Here is a 25,293-nt window from a genome sequence, read left to right as displayed (position 1 = left end):
AATAACCCTTCGACTCCCCACATACAGATGGTGGCAGTTGATCTTTTTTAATGCTATTAAAGTATTTCTGGCTGTCAATTGCTACTCTATCCTAGTAGGTTTTGATCCGATTACTTACTTCCCCTTGTAAATTATTATTCCTTCATCCATCCATCCATTCACTCATACCCAAAGTCTCATGAGCAAATGACATACATCTTTTTATTCTCGCGTTGCTATTGAGTCAGATTACCATGGGCTTGTCGTTGTTCTCTCTTCTTACCCTTCTCTTACCTATCCTCACTGTTGCTGAGATAGGCCCTTTTTATGGCGATGATGCTTTCGATGCTGGTAGCTATGGATCATACCCAGTCCACACCTATATGTCAACCGACGTCGTTTCCCCGCGTTTAAATATGTTACGCTCAAGTACCCTATGTCGAAATGATTTATACTGGGTATTGAGTCCTCGGGGGAGATCCATTAGTGATCCAGGTCCAATGATTTTGGATTCAGCTGGAAATTTGATTTGGACCAAGGGAGGTTATGATCAAGTCTATAATCTTCAGGTTCAGGATTTGTTGGGGGAAAAGTATTTGACCTTCTGGGCTGGAACCGATGCTGTGCAGGGACATGGCGCGGGAAGTTATTATATGGTCAGTATACGTTGTGTCGAACGCATCTATTTCGGTTTATGCTGACTTGCGTAGCTTGATAAAAACTATAGGGAGGTTCATAAAGTCGTTGCGGCAAACGGTCTCGCGGGCGATTTACACGATTTTACAATCACCAAAAACGGCACGGCCTTGATTACAATTTACGACGTTGTGGTGGCCGATTTATCATATGTTGGAATCCCTCAAGGGTATGTTTGGGATTGTGTTATACAGGAAATTGATTTGGCTTCCGGTGAACTCTTGTTCCAGTGGAGAGCGGCAGAGCATCATCCAATCTCTGATACATATAGAGATATGCCAGAGGGAGATGGAGGAGTAAACTCTGCCTTCGATTTCTTTCACATAAACAGTATCGATAAGGACGCCAAGGGCAACTTCCTTATTTCCAGCAGATATTTTCACTCCCTGACCTATTTAAACGGTACCACTGGGGATATTATCTGGATTCTAGGAGGCAAGAAAAATATGTTCAAAGATCTTTCCGGTGGACTAGCTACCAATTTCGCATATCAACATGATGCCCGCTGGCGCCACAATCGCACCGCCATTTCCTTATTCGACAATGCAGGCGATGATTCTCATCCAGGAAATGCTACCCGCGGGCTTCTCGTCTCCCTCGATGAGATCAACATGACGGTAAAAGTCATTCGTGAGTACATGAATCCCAACGGTATCCGCGCCATTTCACAGGGAAACCTTCAAATGCTGGACGATGACCACGTAATTATGGGTTATGGAAACACTGGCGCATTCACCGAGTACGATACCAACGGAACCGCTATTTGTGATGTACATTTTGGACCACAAAGCAGTTTCGGAGCTGGAGAAGTCCAATCATATCGGACCTTTAAATTCGACTGGCACGGATGGCCCACGACCGACCCCGACGTCCGCATATTGACCAATGGAGAAGATTGGTTGAGCCTTTATGTGAGTTGGAATGGAGCAACGGAAGTCAGGAAATGGTTATTACAAGGGGCTGATGAGCCTGAAGCAGAAGAGGGAGAGTGGGAAACTCTAGATTACGCGGACAAAACCACTTTTGAAACAGAATTTGAAATTCACCGCATGTATCCAAGATACCTGAGGGTGAAGGGAATGGGGAGTTACAATAATGTGACAGGAGAGGAAGAGTTATTGGGGGTAAGTTTCCCGCTGGATGTGAATTTAGAAAAGGTAAGGCTAACTTAATTTCTTTTCTTGCTTTAGGCTTCGAGAATCTTTAATGCTGATACTGGAACGCAGATTTGGTCGCTGAAGCCTGTGAGATTGGAGGGGTCTAGTAGCTGGCCATTGCTGACTTTAATGGTGTTTGCGGGGATTGCTGGGTTAGTGGTGGGAGTAAGAGAAGCGATGATTTGGAGAAGAAGGAAGAGAGGGCCTAGTTTATTGAGGTGGAGGCCTCGGGGTCTAGGAGTTCCATTGTTATCCGGTTAGGGGGCGAGATTTGGGAAACGGAGCAAAACGGAGGTTGTTTGGAAACTTCTGGGGGAGTTCCGGTCGAATTTCTATTCTGCACATAAAACACATTTTCTTCCTTGGGAGAGAAGGGAGCCGCAGATACCCATTGCATATACCCATGTAAATACCTACCAGTCTTTGAGTACCAAATAAAATGAATCTACAATCCACGTTTGATCCAACCAATCAGTCCATGACTGGGTACGCACTTCTGCGCCCCTATCTTCCCAAAAAGCACCGACATTTACAACTTCCAATGCACCATCTATCAATGAGTATCCGCCAATGCCTATCATCATGATCCATTCTTGCAAACACCCATGCGATCAATACCCAAATGAGCACGACTCATGCATATGCAAAGCACAGACCAAACAGAGTAAGTAAGAATCTAGGTCTTGCACCAGTATATCTTATCATTTTCATTCTCTGGCCGCGTCACCTTGAAATGATGCTGTTTTTTTCGGGGTTAATTTCCAAAGCGTTACGGAGATGAGTATTATGTGCACAATGCTCTCGGCGGAAAAAGCATGCATGATTTTGATCTATCTGATCTATTGGTTTCCATTTTTGACCTGCCCGTGATCTTTCTATGTGCATTGTACTGGAGGTTGGAATGCGGTGGGTGATATGAGTATGACGATTGTCCAGACTCAAACACCTTGTCCGCTTCCATTTCCAAACCCCACACCCCTCTTGTGCGGTGATCCAGTCCCCGAATTTCCAAAGTTCTTTGAGGCTTCAGGCCCCAGAATTTCATCTTCTCTTATCTGTCTTTTCTCCTGATCCAGAATAGAGTACGCGTCTGTAATTTGGGGTTTGAAGCTTTGAGGTGGCCATCGAGATTAGTTTTTGTGGGTGGTAATGTGATGTGAGTGTATAATCATAAATTCCAGATGAAAATATGTTTTTCTTAAAAGTACATATTATAAATGGTTTATTTATTATATAAAGATGAAAAATGTAAAGTATGATTTAATATACGAACTTTGAGTCCGGCGCCTCAGTGCCTGAAAAATATAAAAAGGTTATTATTTTTATTTTATTTTTTATAATATCTCAAAACCTATCTTATAACTTTTTCTTTAAAGGGATATTATTATTTTTTAAAAACTTAAATTCTTATGATTATAAGTGTTAAAAGGAATGACCTTACACAGGGAATAGTGGGAAGCTGATAGGGCAGAACTGAGGCTATACTGGTCTTGTGTATGTTCGCTCTACATCTAAGTTCTACGGAAGTGCGAAGCTCTCCTACAGAGAGCTTCTCAATCTAGTCCTAATATGACTAGTGCCCTGTGCACGTGCTACGCAGGAACCATTCACTTTAACAATAAGTTTATTTTTATTTTTCAATTTGTAAAATTTATATTAAATTATAAACTTTTTAAAGGATTATATATAATATTTTTAAAAAAAGATTTTTATTTATATAAAATTTATTATATATTTATATATTTCACCATATAAAGATTGAATTAAATATAAGAATATTTAAAATAAATAAAATAAAACAAGATAAATCTATATACATATCGTTTACAAAGAGTAAGTGAGTCGATCTTGAAGGTGGGATATATGCTGTTTGGTATAATATATAATAGAAAAAGTAACCCAACAAAAGAGCTAGAATGTACAGTAAATGCCCATACCCTACAAATCCGTTCCAGCCGGAGCCCAAACCCAATAATGCTTTGCTTCTTTCTAAATGATATACAGTAACGCAAGCAACTTTCCCCATCCCAATACCGTATTTACCCATTCATACATCCTCTTTCCCGAAGTTTCGCCGTTGATCTCTTCATCATCCCTCACCTACAACAAATTCCAAATCCTCATCAAACAAATATATGTCAGTCCACAGCCAAACACTATACAGACGTATCTAAACAACACATTCATCAATTGACATCTGTTTCTCCACTTCGATCGATCAACGAAGTCATTGTTATCGTTGACTTTGGGGAATGGTCTATCCTTGGGAACCGCCTCTCCCAAAAAGTCGCATAATTTCTCCCATCCATCAGTAATCTTATATTCCAGTAATTTGCCCTCGCCAGCCGGCCCCATTTCCTTCACAATATTTCTGACATTCTCATAATGTTGAGTATAAATCTGTTTTCCCTTATTTTCAAAATCTCCCTCGAAGAAGCAATCGAAAAACTCTTGCAACATGGGTTTATACATGCTAGCAGCCCAATCCCATCCCTTAAGTTTCTCGAGCTCCCAGTCGTTCACGCGCCAGTTTACTGTCTTGAGTGTAGATGCGTGCCATGAATCGACGTCGCGATTTGTGAGGATGATTTTGGCTTCGGGATATGCGGCGATGAGTTCAGGGGCGAAGGCTATGGCTGGCCAATCACAAACTGCTTGACAGTGACCCAGAAGTTGATCCCAGTCTGCGCGGGTGAAGGCGGGGCCGTTATGGTACTTGGCGTCGAAGGCATCGCGCCAGAGGAGACAGTCCGGTGGGTTTTCGATACTGGCTGACATCATGTGGTATGTGTCTACATAGCCTAGTTCACGCATTGCTGCTCTCATTGCTGTGGATATCGGTCAGTATTCTGTTTGCAGATGAAATTGGTTGAAAGGGAACGAACATGCAGTTCCAGTCCTACCCAGCCCGAGAATGAGAACTTTCATGGGTACTTTACGGCGGCAGTTTCGACGGTTGATGTCGGTGTCTGCAGTAAAGATATCCGTGATAGGTTTTGGTGTGTAAAGACGTGAGTTCGCCATTATGAAAGGTACGATATGATCTATTTGCAAAAGGAATGGCAATTACTGTGTATAACAATGATGTTCAAAAGAAGGAATATATGGGTATCTTGAAATGGAAAGCAGACCTAATCAGGGTATAGTATAGAGATAGAGAGAGAAATATGCAAAAAGCAAAGAGAGATGATATGGATAAAGATTTTGAGAGACAACACCTACAAATGAACTTCTATATCTATCTAATGAAGGCGTTTGAACGCCAAGACCATCCCGGGATGATAGGTCCATATAACCCCCTTCTCATGGATTTTAGGAACAGGGACCTCCAGAATTACGTAGACAAACATTCTAGCCAGGATGGATCGTTTGGACTCTACCCCAATCTCAACAACATGTAACATTTGAGATTCGCGGCCTGTTTATCTTGCTTCGGCTGCAGGCGGAGAGATGCAAGGAGAAATTGTGGGGTCTTGGGACATTAAGGAGGTTTAAAATGATATTAGATTAATGAGAAGCGCGTGTGCGTTTAGGAGTCTTCTCGAAACTTGAGACTGGCTTCGCTAGAAGCTTTTGGGAAATGGTGCATATTCTGGCTGTATACGCTTGATATTTAATACTACTACTACGTTTGCAGTCTAGCCTTCCGCGAAGAAAGGTAAGGAAATGCAGTAGCATGGTTCTGATGAAGAAAAGACATTCTGCTATGCTTGGAAGGATGTCGAAGACCAACCAAAGAATGCGTCTACCTGCGTATAACACTTCTGGGAACATCCCTCCTCCATTACCCATCAAATTATCACTAGTATGGACCAAATGAGCCTTATAAACTTTAAAAAAACATTCAGCAGAAAATGAAGGTAGATGTGAGCGGAAAAGGATACGATTTGATCAGAAAAAGAGTTAGAGTAGACAGATAGATTAGTTTTCAGATTGAAATTATAACAAGTTTAAGTATTATATATAATTCATTAAAACTAGACTTCAGTTCTTTCAAACTTCAAGATCATTAGTCATAATTTGTATTATTTGGTATTCCTAAATGTAAACAAATTTTCTTCTTTAAAGTATAATTTAGAACTTTAATTAATTAACGTAACGTATGGGGAACTCGGACATATGGGGAACTCGGACAGGTACCTTTACACCAAATTTTGTATGTAAAGGTACTTAGAGCGACTTTTTATATCTCTAGAAATACTAGAGATATAGTTTTGATATTTTGAAGTTTGATATATTCAATATAAATATTTAATATGGTAAAATTTTATAGAGATATAAAGTTTTTTCATAAAGATATTAAAGTTTCTTTCAAATTTTCGTTTTTGCCTAACAAAAATTACTATGAGAATTTTTAAAATCGTATTAATTTAAGAACAATATAATTAAAAAGTGTTTTGTAACTTTAATACTGTATTTTTATTAGATATTAAACCTAACTATCAAAAAAAAAATAAAAAATTATCTTTAATATCCATAGAGATATAAAAAGTTGCTCTAAGTACCTTTACATACAAAATTTGGTGTAAAGGTACCTGTCCGAGTTCCCCATATGTCCGAGTTCCCCATACGTTACGTTATATCATTTTTAATATTTTAAAAAAAAACTTAAAAGAATATAATATTAATGATCTTTTTATTGATTCTTGTACAATTCATTTGTTCATATATATAATTATAAATTGTATGTATAAATAACTTATAGATTTATTATATTTTACAAATCAAAGCAATTCAAGCATTCGTAGTATTCAATAGTCAAAGAACAAAGATAAGAAATAATGCATGTCCCTCTTATTTAAACAATGTGGATCAGATTTGGATCCGATTGTCAATCTTTTCTTTCTGGAATAGCCAAGGTGTCAAATGTCGGTTGAGTTGGTTTACCGGGCTTCGGGAAGAAATGCTTGACCATGTAGACATACTTTTCGATCTAAAGTGTCCAGGGGTTTCTTCTAACTTTTCTACACCTTTGCTTACGAGGACATCGGTTTCTGATATACGTATCTACCATAGGCGATATTTTGATGATGGACAATGATATATATATGCATGTGTTTCATCAGAGCGGATTAAACTTCATTTGAAGGTTAGTGGGATGCATTCACATTATGTATGACGTCTTGGCTTACGACTCGGGCCCCATCACACAAGCGATCAATCATCAATGGAGTGTGTGTGTAATTGAAACGTTTTGCGCGTTTGCGATTTGATTTATTTGGCACAAACTCGACTACTCGTACCTATAACAAGATAAAATACACAACTTTGCGTGATGGCATTGCTTCTATTTGTAACTCTATTTGTGTTCATTAACCTTATTGGGGCTGAAGCTACTGTTTGCTATATCTGTTCGTTTGACCTCTTTTATCATTCCAACTGACAATATTCGCAGCATGCGACGACGGTGTTTGACAGCACAAGCATGTCCCTGTCTGTCCAACTTGCAGTCGATCACAATATTCCGTACATGTTGTGGATACTAAAGAATCAACGGTCGATCAGCATAACCCAATGTTCTTTTGAGGAGCCCTTCTGAAACCTTGCAACCTGGGGTCTAACCTTGAAAATCAAAGCCTATCTAGGTCTTATCAGCAAGAGAAGATTATGACTTGGAAAAATATCCTTGAACATACCAAGGGCTGTCAATTAACATTACTTTGAAGCCCCTGAAATGGTGAAAAAATCCAAACAACGGCCGGCACAGCAATCAAGTGTTTGTTCGAGGGATATGAACTTGTGTTGAGGGATTACGAAAGATAAGTGCCAAGTTCTCACTTCGGAGCTCAAAGATTGAACAAAAGACATTAAGGCTGTCGAGCCCCCTGTCGATCCCGGCTTGGTTACAACTTCGGCCAGCTGGAAAAGATTCTGTCACCAGGGAGAGGATAGAGTAGACATGTTTTAGTCTATGAGATGCTGGAACAAGGTGTTGATCTTGATACTTGCATAAGTGTCATGGATTTTCATTGGAAGCGGGTAAACGATACGCAACCTTTCAGCTGAGCTTCAAGTACTTCGAGTCGCACCGAGATCTTCTATTGCTAGCCAGTTCCAATCCTGTTATCCAGGAACTTTATTCTTGGAACTCCTAAAAATCTTACACTGGTTGTATTTATGAAGCTCTAAACATATCCAAGTCAGAAATCCACAAATAAGTCCACACATGGTCTAATAGAGATTGCCGTAACAGTATAACTATATAAGTAATTGTTTTGGGGTACATCCGTAGACTCTTCGTGACAGTTGCGATACACTTTTCCTATCAAGAAGCACAGTTCTATTTCACTCAATTTCTGGCTTACCCTTCTCTTGAGTATGTTCTGTTTCGTCACTTTTTGCCCTGTTGCCAATCTGGACTGCAACTGTAATATCATAGCGGAGACGTCATATTGGGTTTCTTGAGACCAGAAAGAGCATCAGATTGAATTGATTGATTCTCTAGCTAAGCAGTTAAGCTGCGAGTATATATTCAAAAAATGAAGGAATAGGCTTAGGTATTCGGCCTTCGGAATTAAAGTGCTTTGAAATCAAAATATTGAAAGCAAACAAACAGTATACCAAAAAGGAAAGAATGAATTAAAAGTTGAGTTTTGTTTGCTCCTTATATGCATCATGCAATATATATGCATATGCTGCCAAGATCCCAGGAGGTCAACACGTCAAGACCACACTATTTGATCTCATTGATTTTTTGCCACTTACTTCTCAAGATTTGGCGTCCTTGGTTATGCTTGTGTTTCGCTGGTTTGGATTTTTCGGGGAAGTGGTATGAAAGTTGGAACCAATTTGGATTAGCAAGGAGAGGTGAGGCCGGAAACAGTGATTCAGGAGTTCAAAAAGCGAATGCAACTTGCATGATATTTGGTTTGAATTTATGGCCAAGAGCTCAGTTCGCTATATCAGATATCAGACGACGAATCATCCTTCTTCAATCAGGATGGTACTACAGGGTGTTGGGCTTGGATAGGACTAATTGTTCACAGGAAGAAATCTTGGATAAAAACACAATTCTCTTGAGAAGCACATTCCTCTGGACTAGCACCATGTGCTTGAGGGCCCCTCTGGTACTATGTCTCGCATAAAGGTGCTATAGGTAGGGAATACTAGTAATGAGTATCATGAGCATCTCAACTATCATTCAAGCCCGTGATTTTCAACACAAAGCGCTGCATACAGACGCCCAGTATTGATTCATACATCTTGCTGAGGAATGGCTTTACATCCACGTACATATCTCCTCAGCACCACAAGTCTCGACGTCAAATTAAGAGATTGAAAGAACCAGGGTATGAGCAGGGTATATTGTAGGGCTACAGGGCTGAAGCGATCCTCTATCACGCCATATTGATGGGCCATTGCGTGATTGAGTATAATAGCTTGAATAAGATGGCAGAATTGAATTGGATCAAGTCTGAGTGCGGTCAAATTCTGCTTCCTTCCGCAGGGAGGATGTATATGCAGACTTGCCATCTGGAATTTGGTATCTAAATGGCAAAGAGAAAGAATTTAAAACCTATAAGGTTGAAAAATGGGTTCTAGTTTTGACGGCTGGACGGTGAATGGACACTCATCAGTGTTGGAAGGAAGTTGGAAATCCTGATAGACTGGTATCAGAGAAGGCAAATGGTGAAGATCAAACACGGAAATCCAGCAACGCAGCCATATCAGCTTCTTCAATATCCCTCATCACGTCTTTCGCAAATTACTACCTTCCTTCACCGCAGAAATCAATACTCTAATTTAGCTGAATCAAGGTCAAGAGATTAAAGAGCAGTAACAGTTTTTAGTTTAACTTCAATCCTCTGAAATTATCGCAAACTTGTATCTTGGAACGTGAAGTTGACTATTTAGGGGATTCCATAGTTTCGAGCTCGAAGGATGGAGGGCGGTTGGTTTGTCCGTTTATATTGCGAAACTTACCACTTTCATAGTCCTAGGAACGTATTTCAAATTTGCATTGGTGAGTTCAAGGCTTGAAGTTGTATTCAGCATGAGCTTGACGATTGGCGGCGCATGTGTAATCGGTTTCCTGTTAATCGAGTTACGGTCAAGTGTTTGGGTCATCGGGGTTGGGCTCGTTAGTCTGATGATGTATTATCTAGTTAGTGGGATAGAGAAGTGTGGAACTGGGGGGCTTTATTGCATCTATGTCAGGTCGGTATGCTGGAGATCAAAACTTCAGGATTTTGGTATATTCCAAATACCCAAGATATGGAACGCAAGCTAGGGAAGATTTCTTGACGTACTGATCACAAAAGGTGGAAGATCTGGAATAACATATGAGTAAATACGATCAGCTGGACGTAGAATTGCGGGAGTGGATAAATCTACCATAGCAAGCAGTACCAAATACAATAGAATTCTATTGGGGCTAGTCCGAGTACCAATCCATGCAATTGTTTGATATATATGATAAGTCTAGTGGCACAGAAATGTGAAATGGCCCCCACAAAGGATATTGCGCATGGTAAAGAGCAGAATGGTCAAATTAAGCCTTTGATGGGCCGCCACAAGATGCACGACGAGGGTATAGGGTGTATGATGAGAAGAATAACAGTACTGGAAGTCATCAATGGATCTGTTGAAGAATATTGGAAGGTAAGGACTTGAGTCGGATATTTCTTTGCGTGCTGGCGATAAATTGAAGACATGGACGCTTACTGGTAAATCGTACGGGGAAGTGAAGAGATGCAAGAGTCCAGAAGTCGGTCGAGATAAATTTTGTATTCAACTAACTCATGGACTGAGCAATTTTCCTCCAGCTTGTTTATTTATCCAGAAGATGCGTGCGACGTTAGATAACATTGACCACATGCAGCAACCACACAGAACCCTTGAACTTGTTACACCCGGTATTTTGCTCGAGGTGCTTGTAGATAGCTGAGTATAGGAACAGATTTAGATATACAAAATGTTATTTGGTTAGATATCCGGGACAACAAATCTATTTTCTAATATTCTCGGAAGTTAGATATTAGGCACCAACCAAAATCTATACCCTCTTCGCCTGCTCCCATGCCACGGAACCCGTAGGTTTGAAACAATAATCTTCTCAATCCCATGCATTCCTAACCCCGTCGACTACTCTAGACGTTAGGTTCTTTTCTGCAACTTTCCATTGTACCTCCATCCAAATGCTTAATGAGTCTGCCGACCGAGCCCCTTATTCATCGAAATACGTGCTGGTGAAATTTCCACCCCCAACAAACTAATCAAAGGACCACTTATCGATGAATTCTCATGATTAACACAAGTTGAAGAAAAGAGGCCCATTCACGTACATGAGTGGGTGTGATGGCGCCACGAGCTCCTAATTGTAGATCCAGATATATAATTTGCAAGATGGAGATTAATTCCCGAAGAGGAGATTATGTAAAAATGATTAACTGTAAAAGAAATGGCTGAGGGTCTGCTGTCTTTCTTGAGCTTTTTGGTAAATCACGAAAAAAGCAGACCCAAGTATATCGCGGATACTTTTTTGTATGTTTTTGCGATGATTAATATGATTTTAAAAGAGGCTTATTGGATTCTATGGAGTTGTACCAAGGAAATTGATTCCGCAAAAGAAGTAAGTGATGTGCAGGACAGTATTCAAAGGTAAAACCTCAAACTTTGATAAAATCCGTTCTACATTTTAGCTCGTTGCCATTATCCACGGTTCTGAGAGCATCCGTGGTTGTCGAAACATATTCCGACGCCGTGTAAACCATGCAAGATATTCGTGCTTCCGTCTCATGTGTTGCTGCCTAACCAGTAGCTCTTAGTCTACCAAGCGTCTTCCCCGTGTATGTATCTGTGCTAGAATTGCCGAAAGCACCGTATGTAATAGGATAACGTAAATATCCGCGGCGCCCAGAATCTCCTGTCGCTCTCAGCGATCAAGAAAAGTGTTTTGGACCGTCTCTGCTGCACCAGAGATTGGGCCAATGCTCATTGACCAACAACTTTTGAAGAAGAAAAAAACACGTCTAGAGTCAAACCTTCCATTGATAAGATACAAATATCAATCAGTCGCATTATCTAACTCGTAGAAGTAAAAAGGCCGAAGTCAGTAAGAACCTGGTGTGTTTCAGTGGAGTCTGCAACGCCTGGACTGGCTGCGGAGGTCGCAGCCGCACCTCTTGGACGCTCATAAATGGTTCCTAAAACTGTGAAAATAGAGTACGGCCAAATATGAACAGAAACAGAGAAAAAGTAGTACATCAGGTATGTTTTTAGTCGTGAGATTCGCATATTGATCAAACGAGGGAGGCATGAGAAGCAAAGATAAAGTCTTGTTGAAAGATTAAAACTGCCTCGTCAATCATGAAATTGCCTGCCATTGATGTAGAAATCGCAAGATACAGGGTACAAATCTATGAATACGACCAAAACAAATTGAAATTTCCACAGTTTAAAACAACACTAGTTATGTAAAATGCGTCGAAGCCACGATCTGATGAAACAGCAGCAAGATGTGGAGCCAGGCCTCATCTTTCCGATTCTTACCTGCACCAATCAGTCGGATGTGATTGTAAAAATTCAAGAAATTCAATAAAATCTTTAGATTACCAGCAGCTTCAATCTTTTCAAGAGAAGCTAAAGATGGAAGCTATAGATAGGCTGATATTCAGAGAACCAGGATATCTGCGCAAATTGCATTTCAAAAAGTCTTTCCTCTCGCTTGTGACGGCATGCTCATGGAGATGACCTCCCTGTCGATCATCAAACCACAGAGTGAAAGGATTTTCCACTTGCAACTTGGTGAAGACTGCATTGAATTATCAATCCAGTGCTACATCCTGATACACGTATAAAAGCGGTTCCAGTAATCCAGAAAACCATAATGTCAGCGAATGAAATCATTTGCTGTATAATCTCTGCAATTCTCAACAACAGAAAGCCAGCCCAATATCTAGACCTGGGTGGAGCTTCTTCTAACCTAGCGGATAAACTCGGATGACAATGCCAAGTCGTTGGTACCTCTAAATCATAGCAGTCATAACAGTCCATGATAGGAACTGACTGACAGGTAACTAACGAGAGCGTGAACTGCACGGTGCCCTTTCCCTCCGGAGAAGAAAGGGGACGGAAACTTCCGCTATAACTGAATGGTCGGCGCCTGGAAACGCCTGGATAACGCCACAAACAACCAAGCCAAGAAAAGCTGGATTACAGTTCATACAGAACACACCTTCTCGCTCCTGCCATCAGCTTTTGACGGCCATTCTCCACTATCTTGACTATCTCTCTCCGAGATCTCCATAAGGAAAGGGTGAGCAGGGAAAGGGCCCACTAGTGGTATGTCCAGTCACGTGTTTTGAAGGGATTCAAATCCTTCTGGAGATCGATGGCGTACATATCGTGAATCTCCTAAGAGTTATTCCAAATATTTATTCCATTACTCCGTGCCATTCAAGAACTAGACAAGTGGAAACTATCAGTCTTATCGTCTCAACTTAAGAGTACATACTATCCTCGAAATGCACGATCTTCGATAACTGCTTATCTCTTTTTTTTTTTGAGGCTCCCTTTGCACTTGGCTTATCTACTTCGAAATTGTCACCATTACTAACAAAACCACATCACTTGTAGTTAGTGTAGCGTCATACGTTGATGGAAATTTTCCTCGACGGGCGAAGAAGACAATAGGTATAATCAATCATAAATGAGGCGGAAGCTGATAAAAGTTTTGATGTTTGTAAGACGCTTAATTATAATTTATTATTCTTCCAGTAGAATTAGAAAAAAGATTGTCTTATGTATAGCTGAGGCCTGTGCGCACATATTATTAGATTTAATCTTGTCTCTGTGTTACAGCACTAGTCGGGGTCGGGCTCCAGCTCGCCACAACCATGGACGGGCAACAATTTTGTTCAACTCCAATTTTGCCCTCACACATCTTTTCTCTTCACTACACTGCTTCGTCGACCTTCTCTCTTACGGAAAGGTCACGCTTGATCTTGTTATGTCACATTCTACATTTCAATCTACTCCAACCTTAAAATTTGGAACATGGATCCAGACCTCTCTCACGTGCCTAGCACGTGGCATCAGAATCCTGCGCTACAGCCCCTGTCTGCCACGGTAAGATGGCGTTGAAGAAAGATGGATACCTACATAGCTCCATAGATTTACTGGGCATGCAGGAGTGAATCCATTATTGGAAACTCCGGTATCCAGCTGTCAGAAGATAGTGCAGTAAGTAAGTATCAGATGAAGTCATGGCGGGACGATAAGGATAATCTATTCTATTGATCTAATTGACTAACGTCTACTCGTACTTTTCCTACTCCATCCTTCTATATTGAAAGCAGATGTGGAAACCAAACATAAGTCGTATACCATATGGAAGAGAAGCACAAAAACCAACAAACGCCACACAAACGAAATAACAACCTCCGGAGCCGATTATAAATTGATAGGAAATTAAAGCGCATGGTTCATTATCGTAATTTCCAAACGTACTAGGAGGTAGGACGAAGGAGCGGAGCTACGGAATTGATGATAGCCAGCTCTTTTTCTACGAGTCCCAAATGGGACCAAAGGCAGGAATTCCAAGATATTCTAAATCCTGCACGAGTTTTATCGTCAATTTCGGATTCGAAATGACAATGACAGCTTCAGATTCAGTGTCCCGGTACTGTTGTATCACAAGCGGAAGTGTCGCGGGTCTCCCCATGGTCGTCGTATTATGGATGTATGCGTTAGGCCCCAGTGCTTTGATAATGCCACCAATTTCATCACCATAAGTCGTCAACGGGTCTCGAGTTGACCAAAAGAGATTGATTCTAGTTTGTTGTGCAAGTATGACCGGTAAGCAGGGTGCGATTCCAGAGCCGGTAGCGACGAGTAAGATGCTTCGAAACATGGGAGCGATTCGTAAAACACCACATGTAGGCGTACGACGAGCCCAAACCTCCTTCGGTGGTTCGCTTATCAATTTTTTAGTCCAGTCGCCTGCGTTCGAAATAATGAGGGAGAAACCGTCTTTCTTTGGGTCTGCGACAGTGGCGAATGCATGCCATTCGAAGAGAGGGCTGCTGGATATGCGAATAGTTGTTCCTGGTGAAGGCCTAACGTAGTCGAAGTAAATGCGCAAGGCATGTGTTGAAAGTTGCTCTGATTGAACCTTGACCTTTCGGCAATTAAGCCACGTCATAATGATGCTCCCAGTAGCGACGGCGAGAAGCCACATGTTAGGGTTGACCAGTAAAACCTTGGTCAATTTTTGAGTTGACGATCGCTCGATATCACTAGTGAGTACGGTGAGAGTCCAGAGCAGAGCGAGTGCGGACCACCCAGCAAATCGATGGATGATTTCAAAGCTATTGTGGAGTTTTGCACGAATTGATGGATGAGCCATGACAATCATTGAGATGAGGAGAATATCCAAAATGTAGATAATGATGAGTAGGATGATCTTTTCCGCGTGGTACGGTCCCCTCCAGCTAGTTTCGATAGAGAGAAGGATGAACCAAAATGTTGCAGCTGAGGCGCATCCGGAATGAAGACCTCCCAAGTGGTAGATCTTTCCCATGCGTCGACGAATCCACAATGGAAAGCTTCTTGGCGCGGATGCAAAAATGGTATACAAACCATTGATTACATGCTCTTCCCGAATGACAATAGCGACCACCAGATTAATCGAGGTTGCCAAAGCAGCTGTCGTTTTGCTTGGTCTCCCATTGGTAGCCCATTCGTACAGGAATCCCACGACACCCCCCAAATTGAGGCAAAACACGATTGTGAACAGAAGTCGATATTCGGAGGTGATGAAGCGATAGAACCGGAGAAGGGGCGTGGCAGATTGTCTTGCGACATCTTCCAGAAGCTTGGGATCCACAGATACTTTCATCAAACTTGAGCCTCCAGAACTATTTGATTCTGCCAAACTGTTAGAGGATGGCGATGGTGGTACTTTGGTCGATTCGCCTATCTCGCTGGAGTCCGCCAAGCTGCGAACATCTGGCGACTCGACTATCTTTTCCGGTTCTCCCATATTGAAAATAGGTGAACGGAACAAGCAATAATATGACAAAGAGGCGATTGTAGTTGATCGTTCGCGGAGAAAGTCCCAGTAAGATATTGGCTAAGACCCTCGTGCTATATCTTCGTTGTTGAGGTAGATGTAACACGAAGAGAAAATCTGATCTGGAACAATGGAAGCAAGTGCAAACTCTGATGGTTTTCGAGCAAGGCTTGATCTGAGAAATAGCTGATGAGATGATGAGAGTATATATAAAGTTTTCCATCTGTCTTGAACAGCTCATGACAAATTAGTGAATATTGTTTCTATCCAAAAAAGGAGGACTCCGAACGCTCCATTAGGAAGTCCAGATGGATCAGGGCAAGAAGACCCACTAGGAGCGAGTGCCCTACCCGGAGGGATTGTACATACGGAGTTTCATTCGGATGAGGGGAAGTAATCGAATCCAATCCTAAAGGTTGATATCCCATCTTCGCTCTCTCCGATGCTGTTATCATTCTTCAAAAGAGTAGTACAAGATTGGTATCTTCTTCACGTACCATGGGGAGTATCCCCGTCCAGACTGGGATAAAACGTGCTTGCAATGCTACCCTCCCTTTCTGTAGCTCCTTTGCGCACTCACCACGTCATCTCAATCAAATTTTTTTAATTTTTTTTTCCTATGATACCCAGGTTCATATCACAGTGCTATTGGGGAAGTGGGACCTATTTTGCGTGGTAGATAGTATCTCTCTATACATCTCCTTCTGCTTCTCTCAACACCAGACTACAGGTCCGAAGTGTGGAAACAAGATAAACTCCTTGTAGATTTTTCCTCCCACTAGGATATCAATGGAACCCACCAAAGCCTTGTTGTGGGGTCAGAAGGTGTAGTCGTAACCGGGCCGTACCTCTGCATATTTTCCTGGCGCACATGTGTGTAAGGCACAAGAAGCACCTGTCCCATCATGCTCCACTACAAACTGCACCGTCATGTTGGAATGATGCTTGGGTATTTAGCTCGTGCATCCCTCTCAATCCTTTGAATTTTGCTTCCAATCCCGCTCTTGCAATCTGATATTGTAATACGCTGAGAAGTATGTGCACATACGTTCACCGCGAAACGATACACTTGAAGCGTACCTTCCGGCAGTGGTCAAAAAATTGGGAGCAAACGGAACGGTGTGAAAAACAACATTACGATCTTCACAATCCCTGAATTTTACCCTTCAATGATTTCATTTGATCTTGCGTTGAAACAGCCAATTCGTCGCACGCGTGGAATCCATTTCCCCAATAAATTATTGTTCATGAAATGCCAAAACCCCTCACATCAATTTACATTTCAGTCATTGATCTCGATTCAACATCTTGAACTACAAAAAAATTGATATGAAGTGGAGCATGTTCTTCTTTATGCATTCTTTCCAAACCATTGTTAATAATTCATACATACCCTGTTAGCTGGCGCGCTTACTCTCCAAGCAGAGTGGCCACCTTATCACGACGTTAACTCGTGCGGCCGAGAAGTATGCAGCTCCGGAGCTAGAAGCACGTTCCACAAGGTGGTAAACTACAAGAGGAATAACCTGGTTTATTTAGCGTCGGAGCTCATACTTTCTGGCACCACGAGTACTTTGAATTTTGGAGCTTTAAACGGCCACATCCCTTGCACGTCCAGATCCACATACAAAAACCCACCTTCCCCATTGCAACAAAACATTTGGTTGTCTAACGCTTTCTTGTAGCTAGGCAATTTTCACATGTTGCAAGCAGTGGGGAATATTTCTAGTTAAGTCATAGTCTCTGGGTCTCATGTAGCACCATGTGAAAATTGGAAAGGGATTTTCCCGGGTAAGACTTCGCAGGTACAGATTAATACCTCATCCACACCAACGGCGTGGGGGTTTACACACTGTTAACATGTTATATTTTGCAACTTCCGTTTATGACGACACTAAATTTCTCCACCTCACGAGCATTCAGATAATCTACATGCCAGCCCAAACGCAAGTGCACGGGTCGAGAGCAATTACCAATAACTATTTCTTTTTTGGTGTATCAATATCGCAAGACCCACAGCAGTATTGACGCCAGTGACATGGTAAGGACGTGTCATTGTGTGTTCAATCAGCTACATTGACCTATCAAATCTGAGGGCAATGAGGTTGGAACGCACAAAAAAATTGCAAGTCATGATGGAATGCGGTACATGAGTCTTCTGGTAATGGCTGTAGGCATAGAATGATTATACCTGCAGTGTTAAGTGTTTGGCACTGATAACATGCATCCAAATTGCATCTTTGCTCGGCTCTTGGTCAGTATCTGGCAGTTTCTCCCGTGTAAAGCTCAATTAAACTGTAGATTTCTAGCTGAGTAGCCCAAAACCGTAAGAGACCCAGAAGAAAAACTGGAGAAAACGGGCCTGACTAGCACTAAGCGTGTTGGTAGATTTGTGGCAGAACTCCAATATCCTCCACAATTAGACAATAGTGCATAATCAATCTTGAGCGCGAATAGGACAAGTGTCATACGCTTTTGGCGGACTATTTGTACGGCCAGAAGGTTCAAAACCCCGAACGCTAGATCGGTGTTAAGAAAAAGAGCGGCAGAACTTGTAACTGGGGTAGTTTGGCCAATAAGAATCATCATTCCCTAGTGTTTAGAGTTTTGAACTTTCTGGCCGCACGAGTACTCTCTCCAGTTTGTAGATCACGGAGGTTGCATCTAAAAATGATCGACAGCGAGGTACTGATTGTTGATAGAAACTCAATTGCTCTACTGTTGTGCAAGGTCCGGGAATACAGTCGGCATCTATGGTAGGCTCCACTACATAGTGGCTGCTGATTATGCAGACAATGTAACCGACCCCTGCATGCAAATCTTGGCAAAGATAGTAGAGGTGGATCTAGATGTATCGACTGTGTTCAAGTAAAGCTAGCATGAAAAATAGTAGTTGATGATGTGATGCAAGCATTAAGTCGAGAATCCTCCGCAGATAGTCCTATCATTGTCCCGAAAGGACACCAAAGGATTTAACACCCATCTTCAAAGCTCGGTGGTGGTGATAACATCATTCCAAATCATTAAGCTTCAGCCTTCAGGTAAGCAACAATTGAAGGATCTTTACCAGGTTACTAAGCCGAATGTGAGCTTGGCAAGGAGATTATAAATGAGAAATTGAAGAAAGCGCAATGGTGATTTAGCCGACTTAGAAATTCTATGTATATGTTCGAGGTAGCTATCGATTTCTAGCAACAGATACGATATTTTAGGCCAAACAAAAAATGCAATGTAAAATAACCAAATTCTCAGCCAGAGGTATCCATTGAAGCATAGAAAAGATATGTAGAGTTGTAAATGCAAATACGAATGCCTAATAGTCGTCGCCACGGCTGATCACTTCTTTACCACCCGAATGGAGAAGAATCGTCTGAAAGTAATGATTAGCCTTGGAGTGGGGTTTCCCTGAGGTGTTCCATACATGTTCAAATTGTGCTGTATATGAGCCCTTCACGTCAACGAGTGGAGCGTAAGACTCCACAATTCCCTTGTCTATCAGGCTTTTCATCTATGCGCCTCAGATTAACAAGTTCTCAATACGCAATGGTCGAACCATGTCACTCACTCCGAGATGATAGTTCTTCACTCCAAGACGCTCCAAATATCGACGGCAAAAAACTAAGGTTCCAAAGTTCGCGTCGATGGTTTTAAGTAAAGACTTAGCGGATGAGAGTTGCGCATCAGCACTTGTGACATCGCTTCGCCCGTAGCCATAGACACCCACCTGCCAGTTAATCAGAACATATCACCAATACATTGAAGATGGGAGCGGAATACAATACATACATCATCACGTAAATATCCCGTTCCGGTACTGCCGAAAGTCTCGATGGCAAATACCTCACCCTCCTCCATCTTGTCCCGATTCTTATTTCTGACGAAGGGGACTTGTTTGCCGCCATGTATACGATATCGAAGAATGTCATGACCTGTAATGTTTCGAATAGATTTCACTGGTAGAAATTTACCTCCAATCTCTACTTCGTAACTTTCCATCACCTCTTGGATCTCAGCTCCGATATCACTCATTCTTGCGTCGACACCAGCATGCTATATTCGGCCAGCTTGTAAGCTTCACTTCAAGTCCAAAGCTTCTAATGGTTTAGACGTACCAGAATACCAGTATTGGTTGCTTCTTTTACAGCAGTCAGGAGGTTGTCGTACGTATGGTCGAAAGTGATGGTAAATGCTGAATCAACAATACGACCATTTATTTGCACACCAAAGTCCACCTTTAGTACATCACTATTCTGCAGGATGACATCTTTTCCGCCTGGGTTCGGCGTCCAATGGGCTGCGATATTGTTTAGGCATAGCCCGGTGGGAAAACCCATGCTAGCTTTCAAACTATCTCCAGTTTCAAGTCCCTGATGGCCAGATAGTGCACGAATTCCATCCTCAATCCCATCAGCAATGGACAGAAGACTTGCACCTGGTTTGATGAGCTCCTTCCGGGCATACTGACGAACCTGACGATGGATCTCCGCGGCCTCACGGTAATCGTCAAGAAATCCTTCGTCCCATAGGCGAGAGTTGAAACGTGACTCCTCATCTTTAACACGGGATGTATTCTCATATGGCAAAAGCTCCCCCTCGAGGAATCCAAACGGGAACAGACTAGATACAAGTACGCGAGGTGGAGTGCTTTGCCCAAGCTCCGCTGACTTCTTCTTCTTCTTTGGCTTCTTACGCTTCTTTTTATTTTCTGCACATAGATCATTAGTTAGTGTTACAACTTCTTTCACCTGTAACCGACTCGAAGGTCTAATATCCGATTGAGGGATTATAACTCGCCATTAGACAGAAGCATATTCACCCGAGGTCTTTCATCATCATCATCACCAATAATTCCGCGATCCAAATCCGCCAAGGTCGAAGCCTTTGGAGAAGGCTTCGAATTTTGGTTGGCTGGCTTGAGCTCGATGGAGTCGGAAGCTGCATTACGAAGTAAATTGTTAAATCGTGACTATGTCAGCTGCAAAGGGATTTCGTACCATTGGGAGTCTGCTGGTATTCATCAGAGGTCTTGGATCCCATACTAAGGTACCGAGTGAAGATACTGTTAATTGAGTCTGAAGAGATGTTAATACCGAAGTTGAGGAGATAAATAGATATTTGACTACATTTTTAGTGGAGCTACGCCCTTTAAATGACATCTCGTCAAAAGTACTCATCGCTACTACTGGAACATATTAATAAGAAAAGTGAAATGCTTTGTTATTCAAATTGTGGAAAGTCTATATTTTGATCTATCGGAGGACCAACAATTCCCTAGAGCTTCTATGACAATAGGAAGTACTATGAGTAGGAGCGGAAAGGTTTCAGGGCATTAACGTTAACATTGATCACGTGCACCGACCGTTTGAAAGCTCAAAAATATACCAAACTCTTTTTCCATGTGATTCAGATCATAGAGCTATTATGAGCTATTATAAACTGTTGCTATTGATATAAAACAAGCCGAAACCCGAAGATAAATCGGAATCCAGATGGGTGAGGTGAGGGGACGGATCCCATGTCAACCAACACTACTGCGCGCCTTGCCCCCATCCCCCTTCCCTCCCCACACCCATTACTCCAGTTCGCTGCACTCTACTCCATGCCTACCATACAGGGTTTCGGACCCTGTAGGTACTCCGGTATCCCATACATACCCATGCGTCATATTAACAAATATTAACAATGTATGGCGTCGTTTACGACTCGTATGATAATAGTCTACCCGTGCCTCATGAGCTGCAAATATCACATGATTGAACACTCCAGGGTGGGTCACATGCATCCGCCCAGATCGGTGATAATTTATAACCCACAAATCCACCCCGACCAACTCCACACTTCCAACATCAAATGAAGGGTTCACAATACCAGCCACCAAATTTGCCGGATGTGGAATATGGTACAGCTTATGAAATACGATGGCTGGTAATGATTCCTGCCCGGATGAAGACTGTCTATGATTCTCTACAGCTTAACGGTAACGGCGCAATAAGGTGCATGGGGGGCCCCTCAAAAGAACTGTTCCGAACGGCGCAGGGAGTGATTGGAGGTGCGCCCGGATTTTTGTACTGGAAATGATCATCCACAAACGTTATATGCCTGCGGGAAGTCTACTAGGAACTTCCGCCATGGATAATTTGTCTCCAACAGTTGGGAATTTCAGTGCTTGTTCGGTGAAGGAAGTAAATCGGGAAACCTAGATTAGAGGCTCTCTAGAGAAGTCTTCTTCTGCCGTCAAGTCATTGTTGAATATGACCTTGCTTGGGTTTACTGGATTCAACCCAAATGAGCAGATTAGGCAAATGAAATACCCCAGAATATTTAGGCCGCTCGAAAGCTTGCACTGCTCTCATAGCTAGTGCCGAGGAGGAAATTTGGGCTTTAGTGATCAGTTATTGATTGGCTGTAGTATTGATCGATTTATTAAAATTAATTTAATATGAAATTGAGATTACAAATATCTTTTTTATGATATTAATCAATGTTTAATATTATATTGAAAAAAAATCAGATTATACTTTTGAGTAATATTTTTTAAATACTTTAATAAAACCAAGGGCCAGTACTCTTCAGACTCTTAGTTTTTTAAAATAATTTAATAAAATTTCAAGTTTTAAAAAGAATATTGTTAAATTTAAATATTAAATATATAATTGTTACGAGGTTAGCCGTCTAGATCACGTGGAAGTGCTCTAGGCTCTCGAGGTGATTTATAACTAGGCATCAAGCAGAGACTTAAATAATGACAATAATGGTATACTATTCGTAACTAATAGTAGAGTATACTAAATGATTGATCTTGAGCACGAAGCTCTATACAAAGGAAATCCATCTTGATTATATAGACCTTCGTGTTCTAGCTGATCAGTAGGATCAGTATGGCTCAGTACTGAGCTTGCTGATCCTCACTGAGTCAGTCACATGATATTGGTAACACGTGAGCGTCTTCTTGTTACCCGGCGTAACAGGTGTTTATAGACCAGCAATTGTATTTAACTTAGAATCTACAGGTGAAGAGCACCTGTAGATGGGGATAGCTACTCTATATATACACAAATGAATGGCCTAGCCGCAATGGCTAGGCAAAAAGAAGTCGTATTTATTCCTCCAATGATCTTACTTTACCGATAACCATTGATACCTAGTACTTGTCCGGATCTGATCCTCAGGTCACCTAAATCGCATACTAATCTCGAGTAATCGTATCATGTGTGGACATGGTTAATGCACCCGACGTTTCCTATATAATAAAGGTGGGAGGAAAGCAGGGATTCCGTCACAGTATTATTAATAAAAAATATTTTATTATAAAAATTACGTTTTTGATAATATTGTAAATAAATATAAAATTTGATATCTAATAATAATAATATAATTTATAATACAACAATTTAAAGTATTTATATAATATGTTAAAAGGAATGTTATGACGGGCTACACAACTACCAAGACACGTGATCACGATATAGGTGATCACTGGTGATCATAGAAGCATGAAGGACTATATAATCTAGATGGATTTCCTTTGTATAGAGCTTCGTACTCAAGATCAATCATTTAGTATACTCTACTATTAGTTACGAATTGCATATCATTATTGTCATTACTTAAGTCTCTGCTTGACGCCTAGTTATAAATCACCTCGAGAGCCTAGAGCACTTCCACGTGATCTAGACGGCAAACCTCGTAACATGCCCTGTGCACGTGCTACGCAGGAACCATTCACTTTAACATAATATATATTAATCAATTTAATTAATTTGATTAATTTCTTTTTCTTATCAATAATATAATTAAATTAGAATAAAACAAAACTTGATTAATTTTTAATTCAATTTTATAAATTTTTTTATTATAATTATTTTAAATAATATTTTTTTTTACTATATAAAAGTTTAAAAATTTAAAAATAAATTATAAATTAATATAATTGAAAATTAGTTTTGTATATTGAATATATCTTTTATTTGTTTTTTTTTTTCATATTTTATAAATTTTATTTATTATTTTTTTGATCATTTATATTCTTCATAAAATTAAATTTATTGATAAAATTATTTTAATCGTTTTTGAATAAATTTCAAATATCAAGAATATAAATATTAAATTATTAAATTTCATTATATTATTAATAACTTTTGTTATTATTTATAATATATATATTTTATTGAAGTTGCTCAATAATTCAATATAGTTACTTACAGCCTATACAACATTCCCAAATCAATGGTATCTTTGTATTTTTGACTTAGATAATTATAATAGTATTCTTTATATTTCCCAAACTATTTTAATTTATTATTTTTATAAATATAATATAAAATAATAAAGGAATTACTTTAAATTATTCATAATCATTAATTGATCTTATATATAATACAAAAAAATATAAAAATATTAAGAATAACTTTCCTTCTCTTTATTTTATATTAAATAACAATATATTTAATAAAAAAATTATTTTTAAAAATTATGTTATAAATATCAAATATAATATTCAAAAACAATATAAAATTATATTAATATTAATAGAAATAATTGATATCTTTATTATATTATATTTCAAAAATCTAAATAAATATAAATATATATTTGAATTATTTTAGAAATAGATCTCTTTTTTATAATTATTATTTATGTCGAAATTAAAGTTTTTGTTTTCATTTTAATTCAATTTCATAGTTTTATTTTTATAATTATTATATTTAATTTAAAGAAAATTATATTATAAATTAATATATTTTAAATTACATTAGATTTTAATAATTCTTATATTTCAAAATTCAATAATTTTTATAAAATTAATAATATTCTATTTAATCAATTAAATTTTATAAATAAAAATATTACTATCAAATATAACTTTATAAATTATTATTTATTAATAAAATATAAATTATAGATTTTATTGGATTACCCTAAATTTTTTATTTTATATCAGAAATTTATATAAAATATCGATAATATTATTATATTCTTAATCTCTATTATTATTCTGATTATTATTAATTGAATCTTGAATTTTTTAGATATTATTATATAAAATCTACTTTTTATTAAAAAAAATATAAAAATAATTGAATTTATTTTTAATACCATCTTTTTTAGGAAATCTGGATTATAATATAATTACATTACTATTAATATTCCTTTAAAATTTATAAATATTGATAAAGACTTTATTTTGATAATAAATTCTCTTATTTTCAAAAAAAATAATAATATAAATAAATCTTGAATTTATTGATTATAAATCTTTAAAATATAAAATCAATTTAATAATTAAAAAGATTATCTAGATTATCTTTTTCCTTCTATTTATTTATCTCTTTCAATTTTTCAATTCTAAAAATAAAATAAAGATTATTAATAAAAGAATTATGATTATTTATTATAATATTGATTATCAAATTTGTTTCAATTTTTTTTTTAAATATCTTAGATTTA

The 25,293-nt window shown here is 39.4% G+C and overlaps 9 protein-coding genes across 9 annotated transcripts; 3 read left to right on the top strand and 6 right to left on the bottom strand.

Moving 5' to 3' along the window:
* Positions 1 to 233: 233 nt before the first annotated feature.
* SS1G_13192 (hypothetical protein) lies at positions 234 to 2,093 on the top strand (the record flags this gene model as incomplete). The annotated part of the gene is made up of 4 exons (XM_001585626.1): positions 234 to 635; positions 690 to 844; positions 947 to 1,799; positions 1,866 to 2,093. The coding sequence occupies 4 exons, from the start codon at positions 234 to 236 to the stop codon at positions 2,091 to 2,093; spliced, it is 1,638 nt and encodes a 545-aa protein (XP_001585676.1).
* Positions 2,094 to 3,932: 1,839 nt separating this feature from the next.
* On the bottom strand, positions 3,933 to 4,856 carry SS1G_13191 (hypothetical protein; the record flags this gene model as incomplete). The annotated part of the gene is made up of 2 exons (XM_001585625.1): positions 3,933 to 4,660; positions 4,718 to 4,856. 2 exons carry the CDS (start codon positions 4,854 to 4,856, stop codon positions 3,933 to 3,935), a joined length of 867 nt encoding a protein of 288 aa, XP_001585675.1.
* Positions 4,857 to 7,322: 2,466 nt separating this feature from the next.
* Positions 7,323 to 7,640, bottom strand: SS1G_13190 (predicted protein; the record flags this gene model as incomplete). The annotated part of the gene is made up of 2 exons (XM_001585624.1): positions 7,323 to 7,409; positions 7,611 to 7,640. 2 exons carry the CDS (start codon positions 7,638 to 7,640, stop codon positions 7,323 to 7,325), a joined length of 117 nt encoding a protein of 38 aa, XP_001585674.1.
* A 1,701-nt stretch (positions 7,641 to 9,341) lies between these two features.
* SS1G_13189 (predicted protein) lies at positions 9,342 to 9,899 on the bottom strand (the record flags this gene model as incomplete). The annotated part of the gene is made up of 2 exons (XM_001585623.1): positions 9,342 to 9,431; positions 9,756 to 9,899. The coding sequence occupies 2 exons, from the start codon at positions 9,897 to 9,899 to the stop codon at positions 9,342 to 9,344; spliced, it is 234 nt and encodes a 77-aa protein (XP_001585673.1).
* Positions 9,900 to 10,274: 375 nt separating this feature from the next.
* Positions 10,275 to 12,854, top strand: SS1G_13188 (predicted protein; the record flags this gene model as incomplete). The annotated part of the gene is made up of 7 exons (XM_001585622.1): positions 10,275 to 10,433; positions 10,814 to 10,864; positions 11,351 to 11,403; positions 11,600 to 11,653; positions 11,867 to 11,897; positions 12,449 to 12,578; positions 12,847 to 12,854. The coding sequence occupies 7 exons, from the start codon at positions 10,275 to 10,277 to the stop codon at positions 12,852 to 12,854; spliced, it is 486 nt and encodes a 161-aa protein (XP_001585672.1).
* Positions 12,855 to 13,207: 353 nt separating this feature from the next.
* SS1G_13187 (predicted protein) lies at positions 13,208 to 13,975 on the bottom strand (the record flags this gene model as incomplete). The annotated part of the gene is made up of 3 exons (XM_001585621.1): positions 13,208 to 13,236; positions 13,288 to 13,385; positions 13,953 to 13,975. 3 exons carry the CDS (start codon positions 13,973 to 13,975, stop codon positions 13,208 to 13,210), a joined length of 150 nt encoding a protein of 49 aa, XP_001585671.1.
* A 362-nt stretch (positions 13,976 to 14,337) lies between these two features.
* SS1G_13186 (hypothetical protein) lies at positions 14,338 to 15,816 on the bottom strand (the record flags this gene model as incomplete). Its single annotated transcript, XM_001585620.1, has 1 exon — positions 14,338 to 15,816. The coding sequence occupies one exon, from the start codon at positions 15,814 to 15,816 to the stop codon at positions 14,338 to 14,340; it is 1,479 nt and encodes a 492-aa protein (XP_001585670.1).
* Positions 15,817 to 19,159: 3,343 nt separating this feature from the next.
* On the bottom strand, positions 19,160 to 21,511 carry SS1G_13185 (hypothetical protein; the record flags this gene model as incomplete). Its single annotated transcript, XM_001585619.1, has 6 exons — positions 19,160 to 19,354; positions 19,633 to 19,896; positions 19,959 to 20,540; positions 20,663 to 20,781; positions 20,841 to 20,905; positions 21,501 to 21,511. 6 exons carry the CDS (start codon positions 21,509 to 21,511, stop codon positions 19,160 to 19,162), a joined length of 1,236 nt encoding a protein of 411 aa, XP_001585669.1.
* A 17-nt stretch (positions 21,512 to 21,528) lies between these two features.
* SS1G_13184 (predicted protein) lies at positions 21,529 to 21,924 on the top strand (the record flags this gene model as incomplete). The annotated part of the gene is made up of 2 exons (XM_001585618.1): positions 21,529 to 21,570; positions 21,703 to 21,924. The coding sequence occupies 2 exons, from the start codon at positions 21,529 to 21,531 to the stop codon at positions 21,922 to 21,924; spliced, it is 264 nt and encodes an 87-aa protein (XP_001585668.1).
* Between the last annotated feature and the right edge of the window lie 3,369 nt (positions 21,925 to 25,293).

The sequence above is a fragment of the Sclerotinia sclerotiorum genome, genomic scaffold (genome assembly GCF_000146945.2).
Source record: "Sclerotinia sclerotiorum 1980 UF-70 scaffold_24 genomic scaffold, whole genome shotgun sequence".
Classification (NCBI taxonomy): domain Eukaryota; kingdom Fungi; phylum Ascomycota; class Leotiomycetes; order Helotiales; family Sclerotiniaceae; genus Sclerotinia; species Sclerotinia sclerotiorum.
The sequence above is the reverse complement of the archived record's forward strand: the minus strand, read 5'-3'. Positions and strand labels throughout refer to the sequence as shown.